This window comes from Colias eurytheme, chromosome 1 (assembly GCF_061535395.1).
Source record: "Colias eurytheme isolate Ceu_HAF_F1 chromosome 1, ilColEury1 Martin Lab GWU primary, whole genome shotgun sequence".
NCBI classification, from domain to species: domain Eukaryota; kingdom Metazoa; phylum Arthropoda; class Insecta; order Lepidoptera; family Pieridae; genus Colias; species Colias eurytheme.
The window spans coordinates 8520560-8537119 of NC_142980.1; the positions used below are offsets into that span (position 1 = coordinate 8520560).

Below are 16560 nucleotides of genomic sequence, written 5' to 3' on the forward strand. Positions count from 1 at the left end.
CGTCCCTCTATACGTGGTTGTTCAGATTTGTGGATTGTAGAATAAGTATATGAGCACGATAGGGTAGGTACATAATATTTGCAAGGTTTATATACCTTGATGTTGGGTAGAGTTGGATGTTTCTATTTAATCCATTGTTAAATTGCTAAAATAATATTCGTAAACAGTGCCGGCGTTAGGGGGGGGGGGCGAGAGGGGATGATGGCCCAGGGCGACAAATTCTTGGGGGCGCCAAGGTCTCTTGCCTCTCCTGGTGCAAACCTTCAGAACACCTCAAGTGGGCGCCACAATATTTTCGCCCGGGGTGTCAGTGGCCCTTACACCGGCACTGTTCGTAAATAAAGACAATTTTCATATTTTCATAATAATATAAATTCATACATTCAGTGTTAATGTTATAAAACGATTTTAAGAAAATCGTAAGTTTTATTTTCATGTTCTTCTATAAACATGGTTGTGTGATAAATGAAGTAGGTATACCTTTATTAAAACCTTATTTATTATCCATAATTCTTAACGATGTAAGACGTTTATAAAATGCGATCATGTGACTTACCTTCTGTTACTTTTTTATTACATTTAAATAATTATTAATTTACGACAAACATGTTCACAGATACCTAGAGTCCAACCAACAAAAATAAAATAGAGTCATAATCAAGTAAGTACGCAGTATATCAACTGCATATGAATAGAAATGATGAACACAAGCACCACAATATGCGTCCTAAATTGTTCCAGAAACTTCTATTTAGATCCAAGCCGAAACCTTGCTCGATCAAACACAAGATGCAAATAGCGCAACTCAAGAATGTTAAACTTAAGCTTAGGTCGTCAAACTTGAAAGCACTGGGACGAAATGTTCTATCTTGTTTGTACTTTGCTCATATAATATTGTTTCCCCCAGCTTTGTCTTATATGACGTCTACGGTATACCTTATTTAGGCAGGCTTACATATTGTTACGTACCTATAGTATAATTTCCATTTTTACAAGAAAAGTAAAAAAATTATTTATACAAGCATAATTATTCTACTTATCCCATAGAATCTCAGTTTCACAACGATTCCTGATAGCATTGTTAGTTAGTTTTAACATTGTTAGTTTCTGAATAACCAGTATAAATTTTTTGATGAAGATGTTTCAGATCATATTAAAAGCAGACCTTGACTATGTTTTTAAAATATAAACTTTCACTTATTAAAAATCAATTATTTTCAGCCGAATTCACGATGCAAAATTCCATTCTTCACCATTCCCAATAAAAAGTAGAGCAAAATATTTCGAAACGGTGAAAGTTTGAACAATTTTAAATGCAAAACTTAAAGGGTTTTTCGTTTGAAGAGTGAAAGAGAGTAATAATTCAAATGTATCACATTTGAAAGTGAAGTTAATAAGCTTAACGCAGCTAACTTATATTTAAACCCAGTTTATCTGTGGCTTAGTTCCTAGTAATCATGAAATTAACTTGAACTCAAACATTTCCACTAGTTTTCTATTACAGCGCTTTTAAAAAACTATTTTGCTTAGAAATTAATACGCAACGAAACTAGATAAACTTCCCAGCTCTCAGTTTCATCCCCTATGTTATATTCATATCCTCTGTTTTTGAATTTTTCAGTTTTTGTAACCTTTTAATGTTGTAATACTAAATTGACCTGTCTTGACTAAAATCATTCACTCAACTCAAACGGTCAGCCACCTTTTATAGATATCAATCATACAATTAATTCGAATCTCTTCTTAATATAGTTTTCATTTTAAACAATTAAAAATCACATCACTTAAACCATTTGCTGAACAATAGCGTACCTACCTAGTACCTATAGTACCTACCTACTAATACATCATTGAACATACTGAATACTGATTACGATAATGTTTAACTTTGTCACCCGTGAATGCTTTGATCATTATTACACTAGTGACTATTCACTATTGGACAGTGTTATGGCTTTACTATTATTATCTATGTAGGTAGCTGAACAGCAAATGTTTATTCGCAGGGCCATAAACAAACATAGACTTGTTAATTAAATTTACATTTTGTGTAGTCTGTTAATAGCGTACCATATAGTTTGTATTTAGGAAGTAATTATCGAAATTGCAGAACGTTTCTATGAATTTGTCATATTCTCTAATATTTTTTTATATTGTACATTGAATAGTTTATCTTTAACTCTTCAGACTACTCGATTTACTTTCTACAGAGCCTGACTTCACAGTAAATCTCTGGTTAAGCTTCCTGTCATCGATAATTTAATGTAACTATTATTTTAGCAAATTGTAAAACACAGTACAATCAATAAATGTGTAGACAATGTTAGAATCTTAGAATCAATTGTAGACTAATTTTGTCTTACAACGGAAGTCAGCTGAATGCGTCTAGGCTGAGAGGCTGTTTGTTCATTATCTATTTAAACTAAATGAGTTAGGCTAAGGACAATGTGGTAATTTTTACGTTTATTTTATAAGTATAAACTTACGAAAAGGAAAGACTTTGCCTATACTTTGCTTATTGTCTAATTTTGTGATGTAGGTCTATATATCAATTAACTAAGCCAATGTGACAATAACTGAGGACAATAATAACCAAATGATGCGTTTATAATCATGGAACAATTAATTAATAATCCAATATTGCTAGCCACCGTGGGGTTAGGGAAAGATCAAAGAATGTCCAAACAACACCAGCATTCCAACATACCGATAGTACCTACAAATTTATAATAACCACCGTATTAGTGTCACATAAACCTATTGTAGTCGTAGTAAATTAACTTACATTTAAGTAACATAATTTGTATAAAATTTTGTTGAGATAGATAGAATGCTATGCATACAAAGTTATAAAAAAATACCGGGACGATCAACTTGTATTTCATATACGTGCAGGTATGTGGAAGACAATATTATAAATGCGTGGGCTAAATTGCATTAAAGTTTCAATGGTTTTCCTTCAGCGGAGCATATCTCGTATCTTGTGTTTGAATATAAAACTTTCTTTATAACCGATAAAAGTACGAACACAATAGAAGTCAGGTATTGGCAATAAATTTCGCTATTTCCAATCGAACGATGCGAAGGTATAAATAAAATAAAATAAGATGCATTGAAATTACGACCAGGTAGAATGAAGAAAAAAAACTGAAGCGCTTAATGTGTTTGAAAGTAAAAGGACAACATAGTTTTTATATCATTCAACAGCAGCGCCTTTGCTAAAATAAATTGAATACAGAACATTTCCTTTCCTTTTCTTATATGTACAACAATTCATAAGAATATTTGTGTCTCTCATGGCATTACCGGGATAAATACGTGGAAACATTTTAAGCATCTGAAAAAGTCTGAATAATTGAAATTGTTAAAACAAACTTTTACTTTCTTATAATATTAGTGTATGGATATTTTCTTCTACTATCTCTGCAATCCAAAATTATATTAATTATTATTGAACCATGCTAATGTTATATTTAAAAAAGAGGTGAAGTTCCCGCAAGTTCTTTTCTACCGTATCACGCAAATCAATACTAAATGTAGAGTCGGTTGATATAATCGGTCGGCCTATAAACCGATTTAATTTAATCTTTAATCACACCTGCCTTTTAAAAACCTGTTTCGACACTGATTATTAAAATTTACTCGTTATTTAAAGAAAAATTTACTAACATTTTGTTATAATTAAAAATCTGTTTCGCTATAAAATGTTCCATAAAATACTAGAGTCGCTCATATCGTGCATCCCCGTTCCGAAATTCGCGGTCGTAATCAGAGCAACACTGCCGAATTTTCCTTTGGCCGAAAAAAACATTTAGTCGCCGTATCGCAGCGGGAAAATATAAATAGCTTTCTGTATAATAGGTAGGTTGGGTTAGAGTATTGGGCGGAGTCGCACGAAGGGGTCCTGATTGGCGGGATAAGAATGGAGCCGAAGCGGCGAGCATGAGGGTGCCGAGTGCCGACTGCCGCTCGACGTCACTGTTCGCTCGGCCGGCGCGGAGCTAGTGCTGTGTCACACGACATTTATATGAAAAAAATGTTAGAGTTTTACACGAATATTAATTCGGGATTGATGCAGGAGGGCATGCAGCCGCCGCTCTCCTGTGCAGGGAGGACAGGTCAGTGGAAGTGATTTTTATTTTGATCTTGCGAATTTTTCTTTTATATTGTGTACATGTTGTGTTAACTTTCGGACTTTTGTAGAGGTCTTGTTAAGCTCTAAGTATAAGATTTTTTTTGAACGATTTATAGAGCGCAAAATTTGTTTCAAATGTGTTTATTGTGTAAAAGCCTTAGTGTAAAACAGTCATACTGATATTTTTAATAGTATATAATTTAATTTTCAAGAATATGTAATATTTGAAGAAGAAGTGACAGCAATATTTTCAGTTATAGTGAATCTTGAATTAAAAGATTTTAATTTAAAGCTTTTCTCTTAAAACTCTTTCGAAACTTTATTTAATATTTTTAAACAACGTAGAGTTACTAGTTAATAGTTATAGGGTTAAAAAGTAAAATTAGGCAATAAAAATAGTGTGTTTTAGCGACAAATACTGTGTCTTTAATAAATTAATTTGAAACTTGGGCTAAATTAATTACCTAGATTACGTTTGACTTTCCGTCACGTTGCCGACGGTAACTTTCTTTGTAATAGTATTTATGTTATAAACCTATGCATTAGTAGATTATAGGTATATAAACATTAAATTGTGTTTGATATACAAAATACAAAACAATTAATTTATACTTTATTCCAATATTAATTTATATCAAACTTATTTGATGAATCAAAAGTACTCAACACGACTAAGGTAGAGGCTTTACTACATTACAGGCTATACTGCAATATTATATTATAGTTAACACTTGAATTAAACCGTATTTTATTTGTAAAACCATTTGTAAATAAACGCAATCAAAATAATACCGGTCAGATATTTGAGTTATTTATATAAATCCACGAATGGAACAATCAACTCGAAATTATTCGCTTTTCAATCGGACAATCTGAATTTCCTTTTGATACTATTAAAGGAGAAACCATTGCATTTGTTTGTTTTTATTAAATTATTTATTCGGCATTCCAGGATTGTTTTTTTAGGGATAACATAACTGGATTTTGATCGGAAATTCTCTGAATTCCAATAGTTACTATTAACAATATTGAATCAGCACTCTTTTAGAATTTATAATTGACTAGCGGTCCGCCCCGGCTTCGCCCGTGGTACATAATATTTACGTTTTTTCTACATAAGAACCATCCTCGTACTTCAAGGAATATAATAAAAAAAGAATTATCGAAATCGGTTCAGCCGTTCTCGAGTTATGCGCTTACCAACACATTTTGCGATTCATTTTTATATATATTTATTATTATAATTGATATATCTATGGAGATATAAATAATGAAGTGATTCAACTAGGTATGATAATTATTAATAAGATTTTTTTAACAACTTTCTCTAAAACGCAGTTGCTGAATAATTCTTATTTTTAGTTTTATAAAAAAAAGATGTATCGTACTATAGTTTCTCTATGTTTTCTGTTTTATAGTTTATGTTGATAATTTTTTTATTCGTCACATTTATTCGAAGTTGTAAATGAATTATGAATAAAGTATAGAACAGTGGATAGGTATTCATTTAATTTTGAATACGGATTTTATAAGTTTTATGTGATACGATTTTATGTGGTCTGTCTTTTCGCTCTTCAAATTAATTAGGTAGCTTTTCTTTGTATATTCAAGTCACGGCCAACTGAAAACTACAAAAAGAGTTTTTAATAATATTTAAATATAGGCTGTATTTAATGAACTTAGGTAAATAACACGAAATATACCTAATACTATTATAATAGCATTGCACTTTAAAAACACGTCATTCTCCTTTGCTCTCTTAATTTTGTTATCGCGGTATCCTTTTACGAAAATAAATTTTCTTCCTTTACTTTTTCAAAGGAACTATCTTTCTAATGTTTCCAGGCACAAAATAAATAGTGAATATGAGAATTAAAGAATAAAATTTACCTCTTATACATATTCGTATAAGAGGCGCTACTATTTTATTCTGGGTTTGTTCGGGCTCGCTGATGATGAAGCTTTATTTATTTTATTTAAAATACTTTATTGTAAAAAATAATGTAAGTAAATCTAGTACAATGTAATAAGGTAAAAATATTTTGCACGATAGGCGGACTTTTTGCTACACAGCAATCTCTGCCAGGCAATCTTGTAGGAGAGAAAATGTAAGAAGTACCTACATATAAGGATATCGCAAAAAAAGCATTCCTACTGTATGCAATATGATAAATATGCTGATGCGTTTGAATTATGTATTAATAGGAAATAAATAATAACAAATGTTTCCATTTTTTATCTTTATATTTTTGCCATAGATGCATACATACTTAGTTATACGAAGCTTGGTTATATTATTTTTTCTTGAGCTGCAGGAGGAATAATCTATTTAACGGTACTTTTCGGTCGGATTTATTAATATGCTTTTAATGAGGTCAAAAATTGACTACATTCAACAGATTTTATCTTTAAATATGAGTAAAGGTACTTAATTAACTATGAAATTTAAAGATTTAACCCGTATTAATAAAAATGTACTCTACATTTTGAGCCTAACCGTTGGAAAAAGCTAAATTACCTACCTACTTAATTAAAGTTTCTCTCGATTCACTCACCGGTGTAAAAAAGAAAATCATCTATATGAAAGTAATGCCTTGGCATGGTACTTGCCCATGGTACATAATACAGCCTACTATATTACTTATTGAAATGAGTCTAATAATTTCTGAGTAAAACGAGATCAAACAAATAAACTATATAATTTGTAAAAATAAGCTTTGTGAAAATAAGCTTTATATTATTAAACTAGCTTACGGCCCGCGGCTTCGCCCGCTTTGTCTAATACCTAATAAATTATGTACTTAAATCTTCCTCTTGAATCACTCTATCTATTAAAAAAAAACCGCATCAAAATCCGTTGCGTAGATTTAAAGATTTAAGCATACAAAGGGACATATCACATAGGGTCAGAGAAAGCGACTTTGTTTTATACTATGTAGTGATGATTATACATATTTCTAACTAGCGGTCCGCCCCGGCTTCGCCCGTGGTACATGTTTACGTTTTCTCTACATGAGAACCATCCTCGTACTTCAAGGAATATAATAAAAAAAGAATTATCGAAATCGGTTCAGCCGTTCTCGAGTTATGCGCTTACCAACACATTTTGCGATTCATTTTTATATATAAGACTAGCGGTCCGCCCCGGCTTCGCCCGTGGTACAAATTTACGTTTTCTCTACATAAGAACCATCCTCGTACTTCAAGGAATATAATAAAAAAAGAATTATCGAAATCGGTTCAGCCGTTCTCGAGTTATGCGCTTACCAACACATTTTGGGATTCATTTTTATATATAAGATTATCTAATTATTTTGGTATAGATTTGCAAAATTATCTACGTTCTTTTTACAAAGAGATAAAGCAGTAGTAGCTTAGCAGTTTTAAATAAATACCCATTTATAGTTCGTAAAATATGTGTCTCATACCATTTTAATCGACGTTATAAATTATAATAATCATATTGTAGGTATAACATATTTAAATCAAATAGATTATCAAATAATATTAAATTTGTTTATTCGTTCAATTATCAATTTACCTAAATATGAATTTGTATCAGTAATATTCGTATTCAAAACCAATATTGTGTAATTGAAAACAGTTTCCATTTCAAATCAATTACGCGACATAAATCACATTTTGAATTACCTACTCTTGATAATTTGTATTGAATCATTCAATAAATTTGGATCTATTTTTTATTATAGATACCTAAATCCATACTAATATTATAAATGCGAAAGTAACTCTGTCTGTCTGTTACTCAATCACGCCTAAACTAGGTACTGAACCAATTATCATGAAATTTGGTAAGGAGATATTTTGATACCCGAGAAAGGACATAGGCTACTTTTTACCCCGGGACATAGGAAAGGTTTTATCCCGGAAATCCCACGGGAACGAGAACTATGTGGGTTTTTCTTTGACTGCGCGGGCGAAGCCGCGAGAAAGCTAGTTCTACATATATTATCATAAAAAGAATGAATAATTGTTTAACTGACATTTTAATTTCAAATAAATCATCTAATGTTGGTAAGTTTTAATAAAATTCAAACATGTTCACGAGATGTTTCATTTATGGTAAGTTATTTAATTCTCAAAAGATCCAGGCGATGTTTAATTCATTAAGGTTTTTCTAAAAGAGAAACGCAAGTTCAAATGCAATGTTATGCACACATTTAATGTTTAGTTAGTAATCATGCAGTTAGCATCACATTCTATGAAACGAGGCAAGAATTCTTCGTCCTCGCAGTGAAATGACATTATATAATTTTTTCATATATGAAGTAGGTAGGTATCAATGTAAAACGCTCAAAAGATTTTGTTTGTTGTTCTTAGACCACATTGGAAGTGTTTTACTGTATTTTTTTAATTTTTAAATGCTTACTCAGCTACTTCTTCTGAGTAAAACCAAATCTATCCAATCTTTATTTGAAAACTCAACTTTATAAGCAAACCAATAATTTAAGATTTGTAGAATACTACTCTATATACCTATATTGAACTAGCGGTCCGCCCCGGCTTCGCCCGTGGTACATGTTTACGTTTTCTCTACATAAGAACCATCTTCGTACTTCAAGGAATATAATAAAAAAGAATTATCGAAATCGGTTCAGTCGTTCTCGAGTTATGCGCTTACCAACACATTTTGCGATTCATTTTTATATATAAGATTGAATTAGAACACAGAATTAGACATATTTCGTAGGATTCATGTTCAGTAAAATACTAAACTTATTGAATATCTTTACGCAGCAAGCTGGTCAAAATCGATACGCGAAGATTTCAGCACGGTTAGGCATTATACGCATGTGTGTTACTGCATACCTACGCATATATAACTGGGATGATAAATTATGCTTTTAGACTTAATTTTGTTAGTTTAAAGCGGACTAGGATTAAACCTGGTTATCTAATAGGCCCGTAAAAGAAATATGTATTGTATTATGTAATTTTCTATAAGTCTCTCTCACTAAATGGTATTTTCAAAGTATAAAAAAACGTTTTTACTTTTTAGATAAGTAATGTAATTAGTTTAAAACCGGTTTTATTTTCCAAAGACTGCCTCTTTATAGGCGGTGGTACACAGCTTGATGATGATGGGGCATGAGCGAGGTGAAAATGAGCTTAAAATGAGTTTGAGGATACAATTGAATTGCATCGACGGTAACATCGCTATTAGCCAGTGCTATTCCAAAACAATTAGAATTTTCATCTACGCGTCATGCTGTCTAATACATTTCAGGCACGCACTGCTCATCGATTAACCGGTAGGGATGTTTTACGCCGTCGTTTTGTGCCCCGTTTGATCCGTGACCCGGGTGACCGAGGCCCCTCCTCCTGGGGCGTGTATCCCCACCCTAAGGAATGACTTGAGACGCCGACTATGTCTTACCAACTTAACTATACAGCTAGGTATACACGGTACACCAGCCGTTCATGAAAGAGAAATGATGGCATTCAATTCTCCCGTTCAAACGAGCATAAAAGAATCGCGGTTATTATTACTTTATTTTTGATCGTCTTGTTCTTAAATATGGGGACGTTTCACGTTTAACGACTTAAGTACAGGATTCTCTTTAAGTTTTATTTTTAATGAAAATGCATAGGTGAAAATCTACATTGCGCTAAACATAATCAATTAGTTCTTATGACACGTTTTCAACTCGCTGCAGCTGGCATCGAAATTAAATTTATCACTTAGTTAAATTAAAACAATTTTAACGGACGTTTAGTTATGTTATTCTTATAATACTCTTAGAACTTTCAGCATCGCCAAAATTAATGAACAATTAATATTGAAGACTAGCGGTCCGCCCCGGCTTCGCCCGTGGTACATATTTACGTTTTCTCTACATAAAAACCATCCTCGTACTTCAAGGAATATAATAAAAAAAGAATTATCGAAATCGGTTCAGCCGTTCTCGAGTTATGCGCTTACCAACACATTTTGCGATTCATTTTTATAATATAAGATAAGTGTTTAAGCCTAGATAAAAAGAGGTAGAGTCGATGAATACCTAGAGCTATAATTGAATTCTCTTAAAATATAGAGTTAGTATTTACTAGATATTAATTACAGATTACAGGCCCATGTTCAAAAATTTATAGGTCATTTGAACCACCAGATGACCTATCTAGAACGATATAACAGCATAAAATAGGTAATAAGATTCAGCACTATGCCGTCACTTGTAAGCTGTCCACCTGAGTGCAGATGAGAATTCGAAAGTACAGGTTGAGATTTTTTCCCCTTGTCTCCATGATTTTTGTGCGGTGTTGCGGAATAATGCATTAAAAGCAGTATTGAAATAGTACACAGATGCCTGTACGGCACATCAAATTACCCCGGCAATTGTCGAAAAATAAAAATAAATTCCGACTTTATGTGGACCAGCATTTTTGTACGGCATTTGTGTCATACTATTTCGATACTGATTTAATCCATTATTCCGCAACGCCGTACAAAAATCATGGAGACAAGGGGAAAAAATCTCTTCCTGTACCTACTTTCGAATTCTCATCTGCACTCAGTTTGATAGCTTACAAGGGACGTCATAGTGCTGAATCTTATTATTTTATGCTCTTATATCGTTCTAGATAGGTAACCTGGTGGTTCAAATGACCCATAAATTTTTCAACATGGGCCTGTATTGCACGCCTCATAAGCGAAGCGTTGAGGTGGGTACTACTGTCACTTCGCGCAAAACATCTGATTTTTCAAACTTAAAATGTCTTTATGTATCATACATTGCACTTGTAAGATAATACATACACACACATATTAAGAAAAAACACTATTTTTAACGTTCATGATATTTTTGATGTCATTTTTGTTATTTAAACTAGTTAAAAAACAGTTTAAAAAAGTTCTGTCTTGGACGTCCGTGTGTCTGTATGTGCGGATCCTTTTTCTTGTTAACACGATAGCGACCGAAATACTTTACTAATCGAGTCTTTTTTTTCTCTTACGCTTGAGTATGCTCAGGAATAGAACCCTTTCATTTTTCAGGGTCTGATTCGATGTGGTTTAATTGTTATTAAATAAACAAAAATAATAATTAATAAATATTTATTAAAAAAAAATTATGAGGCGTGCACTTTTGGATTTTCCAAATTATAGTCTATTATGTTTAAGGGAATATTGTGATTTATGAATGTACTGTATTTTTCTATTACTTTGGTACCTACTTGAATTCTTTGTTGCCGTTGCGAATTTAGAAAATGTGTATATTTTATGATTTGTATCTACTACATTATGTTGTATTTTTTCTCAAGAACTATCTTTTTATGTGAGTGTGTCATTGGCATCGCTTAAATTTTCCTTTGTTTCTATAATACAATCTTTCCTAATAAACACAACGTGTGAATGGCAAACGTAATCCTTGTAATTATCAAGTTTCATTATTGTTGTGTTGCTTTTAAAGTTTCACATTCGAACTCAAATAAACCTTATAATAAAACTCGCCTCTCTTACTGAATGTAAATACTTAAAAATGATAAAGTTATAAATATCTTATAAACTGTTCGATGTTGCAAGATATATATTATCTTTTTATTTATTTGCAAAAAAAATTGTAGATTTTGGGGTATGGGCCAACTTATCACGTTGTGTTTAAACAAACAAATGTTTCACTGCAAATACCTACTTAATTACAATTAAAAATAGTAGTTAACCGCACTTTCTATACAACAAGATTTTTTTATTCCAGAGCTCAGTGCCAGCATCAAACGGGAGAAAATAGTAGAAATATGTGAAGGCTGCGGTCAGAAGATCCAAGATCGCTACCTGATGCGGGTCGGCGAGCTCTCCTGGCACGAGCACTGCCTCAGCTGCTGCGTGTGCGGCTGTCCCCTCGCGCACACCTGCTACACGCGCAACGCCAAGCTTTACTGCAAACCCGACTATGATAGGTAAATATCACCTAGTTCATTATAATTATGCCCCTTGCGAATACCCACTGCTCGCGTACGCTAGCGATGCGCTAAGCGAATTTGCTGTGCGCCTTCTGTTTTTGTATATCCATTACTTCTGTTTGTCTCAGGTTATTCGGAGTTAAATGCACCAGATGCGGCGACCGACTCCTCCCCCAAGAAATGGTCATGAGAGCGCAGCAGTACGTGTTCCACATCCAATGCTTTGTGTGCGTTATGTGCTGTCAGCCGTTACAAAAGGGAGAGCAATATGTCATTAGGGCTGGCCAGATCTTCTGCAGGCAAGACTTCGAAAAGGAAATGTACCTGATGCAACATGCCGAAGACGATATGATTATTGACGATTCCGAGAGACCTCGCGATGGCCGACGAGGCCCAAAACGTCCGCGGACAATACTAACCTCAGCTCAACGGAGACAGTTCAAAGCTTCCTTCGAAGTCAGCCCGAAACCTTGTCGCAAAGTTCGCGAAGCATTAGCTAAAGACACTGGCTTGAGCGTGCGAGTCGTACAGGTCTGGTTCCAAAATCAGAGGGCTAAAATGAAAAAGATACAACGCAAAGCCAAACAAGAGGGAGACAAAAACGCGGAAAAGGAAAAGGACAAAGATGAAAAGAGTATTAAACAAGAATCACCATCGAGTGAACATGGAAATTACTTAGGCCTTGACGCGTCTTACTCGGCGTCTAGTCAGCCTCTAAATCCCAACTTACCTTACTCTCCAGATGGTAAGTTATCATATAATCTTATTAATTTGTATGAGTCAAGCTTGTTTTATTACACTAACAAAAGTTCAATTTCACCGTACTAATACAACTTTTTATTCAATAGATTATCCTGCTCACTCCGGAGACAGCTTCTGCAGTTCAGATATATCGCTGGATGGAAGCAACTTCGATCAACTCGATGAGGGCGCATCGGACACAATGAGTTTACAGAACCTAGAAGTAACGCACCACACACACAACCATTCCAATCACGGAAACCATGAACCCCTTAGCCTAGGCTCCGGTGCTGTTGTCAATCCAATTGATAAGCTTTACCTAATGCAGAATTCTTACTTTAGTACGGAACATTGATTAAGCCAAAACCGCGCAAATCGTAGTAAGGGCGGTTTGCGCATGGGGCCCTATAACGGAGACCTTACCGTTAAGTCCACGGCGACGGCAACTAGTCACACAGTCACCGAAACTAATTCCATAAACTCTTATTTTGATTTAAATGCGTTTTCCATGTCTTAATATTATGTTGGTATACAGAAACATTTTTATATATTCCTGTTTATTCGGATTTACGGGTAGCGCGTTTATTATACAAACCGTGTGTTTGCATTTCCCAGTCATCAAATAGAAAGAACAATTAGCAAACAAAGCCTATAGTAATTTAGAACATACAGATTCGGTTTTGTATTTCAGTTACCACGTTTATTTAGTTAGTGGGTAAACAGATGGCCGAGTGAGATGTGTTTCGTTTATTGTTTCAATTCGATGTCGAACGTTTTATTTCATTCCCTTTGTCTGGTAGCAACATGGCAGAGTAGGTACTTACCTAATCCATATTGTTGCAAATAGCATAGGTCATAATAATTCTCATAATAATAATGTAAATGTAATGGTAACCAGTACTTATTCAAATTTACAATAGATAGTCTTTACTTCTTGTTAAATAGGAATTAAATATACATTTAGAATAGATGTCATGCCAATGAATTTTCAATTTTTTTTTATATATATAAATGAAATAATTTTCAAATTGGCTTTTTCACCGAGACTGAAAAAACGGGTCATTTTATTAATTTGATTAATTCCAATAAAACTGCAATTGTTATAAAATAATTCCAAAAAATGTAAATCATTTTTAGAAAAATTATTATTTGCGCGTTGAAATACACTTCTCCTCACAGCTTCTCCTAGATAATTCCTTTACAATACCAAAAGATTATGCCAAATAGTAAAATTATTAATTACGTATAGATACGTGTAGTTTGTTGCAGTTATTATAAATAAAGGATAACTGAATCAACTGTGGACTTAACGACTAAATATAAAAGTAGGTAATAGGAATATTTGAAATTGTATATATGTAGAGGTTGTATATGTCTATATTAATCTTGTAAAGATGATCATCATGGTAAAATTATATTCTAGTCATTTGGTTTAAAAATGAAATGTTAAGGTACTTACTTGTGTAAATATTATCTAGTGTTTAAGTATTTTCAAAATGTGGCTTCAAAATTATTTATTCGTAGTTTACGAAATAGACTTGTAACCGAGTTTGTAATTGACGTTTTAAATGTTACAAAGCATTGTCCAAGTACATGACTTCATATTTTATAAGTTTAGATAAATCTCAATGTTTACCAGATACTTAGAAGTAAAATAAATCAAATAATTTAATGTCTAAATGTCTCTAGTCAAAATTATACGGTTAGGCGTAAGTATGTAACAAAATTATCTTACACGACGTTCGGTTATTTTATAATACGATGTACAATATAGTATCAATAAGTTATGTGGCATTTTTATTTATACTGTTAAACGCTTTATTACACAAAGCCGAAAGCTTCACTATTTTAGTATTATGGCAATACCGTCACGCCATGGAGTAGGGCGAAGATTTTGGAATCTTTAATCTTGCAAAAGAATTTCACTTCTGACTCAAGTGCTCGGCACACACGCTTTTTTATATTTTTAAAAATTAAATATTTCATTAAATTAAATATTTAGTAAGTACCTAATAGTTAAATATAGAGGTAGATAAATTATACAGAGTTGCAAAGAGAATAGATTTTAAACACAGACAATAACAATATTTTTTTTTGTAGTACACCTCTCCATTATCTCAATAAATAAACATCAGCATACATTACATGCATCCATGCTGTAGAATCTGTGATAAAATTTTTGTCGGAATATACTTATAAGAGTTCATCCTTAGGTTACCATTGGTGAATTTCAGTCAACTGTTTAAACTTTAAAGTATTTACATTATTCTTTTGATTAATAAATTTGAAGGAATGGTAAGAACAATAAGTACACTTTTTATAACTTTTTAAGTGCAAAAGTATCTATTATATATATTCCTAATATTTTATGAAATATATTATTAAAATATATCATATCTACTTAATTTTGAGCTCTATAAGTGTGAAGAAAATACTTGAGAAACATGTATAGGTAATACATATTACTTAAATTAGGTATACCTCACATAACCTTTTATAGTTACTTCAGTGGCGAATTTGCTAGCCTATGGCGTCATATTTTGGAAGAGTAAATTATAAAAAGGTAGATAATGAGATTCATTTTTTTTTGTTTTAGAAGAGTAAATCATCCATATCTATCAAATTGTAAAAAACACTACCTACCGACTCTACGAATATTCGGTACCTATATTATATCGTCTGCTTCAGCTCGCGCCCGCGTCCCGAGCTCGCGTCTTCGATAACCTTCATCTGAATGAAAATCCGTTCAGTAAAGTTTGAGATTATCACGCACAGACAAACAGAGAGACGGACGCAGCGCAGGTCTTTGTTTTATAATATTTAAGTATTTATTTTTGCAATATTTGCATATACTTACTAGTTACTACTATTATTATTTTATCTGTGATATACCTAACTCTATTTTTTAATGTGTTCATCGTTTTCTTAAGACAGAATACGCAAAAATCTTTAACATTATAGTTATAAATATCTACAGTAGAAAACTATAACATGACTGAATTCTTAATCTATATATGTATATAAAACTCAAAGGTGACTGATATAGTGATCTATCAACGCACACGCCAAACCACTGGACGTATCGGGCTGAAATTTGGCATGCAGGTAGATGTTAGGACGTAGGCATCCGCTAAGAAAGGATTTCCTGAAATTCTTGCGGGAACGGGGAAAAACGGGGATGCACGTACAAAGTCGTGGGCGGAAGCTAGTCTCAATATAATTTCAATATATATTTATCTAAATCTTTTTTGGTCCAGAAACAATCAGGTAACGCAGGTTCACGCTGCGCCGGGGTCTTTACCTAAATGAAGAGATGCTTCCTAACAAAGTTTATATGTGATTAATCTCCTATAGGTACTACTGCAAAATTTCATCCACATCCGTCCAGATTTTCGTTAAGGAGAAACGAACTCACATACATTCATCCTCACAAACTTTCGCATTTATAATATGTATTAGGTAAAGATTAGGTAGTAGAAAGGTTTATTTTTTAAAGTGAAACTTTTATTACATCGCGTCGTCTCAAACTTTTTGGTCTGTGTAGCGCATGTCGCGTGTATCGCGGCTGCCGAGCTGTATAGGTATACCTACTCGGCAGCCGACCGTCACGCGACATGCGCTACACAAAGCAGTGTTCGGAACCGTTCGAACAGTTTCACTTTTACCGTGGTTTCATAAAACCACACAACATTTTTTCTAATTATCCAGATTTTTCAATTTATAGCCGTATAATCATAACGGGAGTGGATATCTGCATGTGACAT

General features: G+C 33.1%; 1 protein-coding gene across 1 annotated transcript; it reads left to right on the top strand.

Moving 5' to 3' along the window:
• Positions 1–4027: 4027 nt before the first annotated feature.
• On the top strand, positions 4028–13574 carry Lmx1a (LIM homeobox transcription factor 1 alpha). The gene is made up of 4 exons (XM_090110740.1): positions 4028–4118; positions 11851–12052; positions 12184–12800; positions 12904–13574. Exons 1-4 carry the CDS (start codon positions 4028–4030, stop codon positions 13149–13151), a joined length of 1158 nt encoding a protein of 385 aa, XP_089966866.1. The 3' UTR covers positions 13152–13574.
• Positions 13575–16560: the final 2986 nt, after the last annotated feature.

Excerpts from the sequence above, each read along its gene's own strand:
- Lmx1a (XM_090110740.1), top strand. The coding sequence starts at position 4,028 with ATGAAAAAAATGTTAGAGTTTTACACGAATATTAATTCGGGATTGATG. Across the intron at positions 4,119-11,850 it reads CTCCTGTGCAGGGAGGACAG|AGCTCAGTGCCAGCATCAAA; the intron begins GTCAGTGGAAGT and ends TTTTTATTCCAG. Across the intron at positions 12,801-12,903 it reads CTTACCTTACTCTCCAGATG|ATTATCCTGCTCACTCCGGA; the intron begins GTAAGTTATCAT and ends TTTATTCAATAG.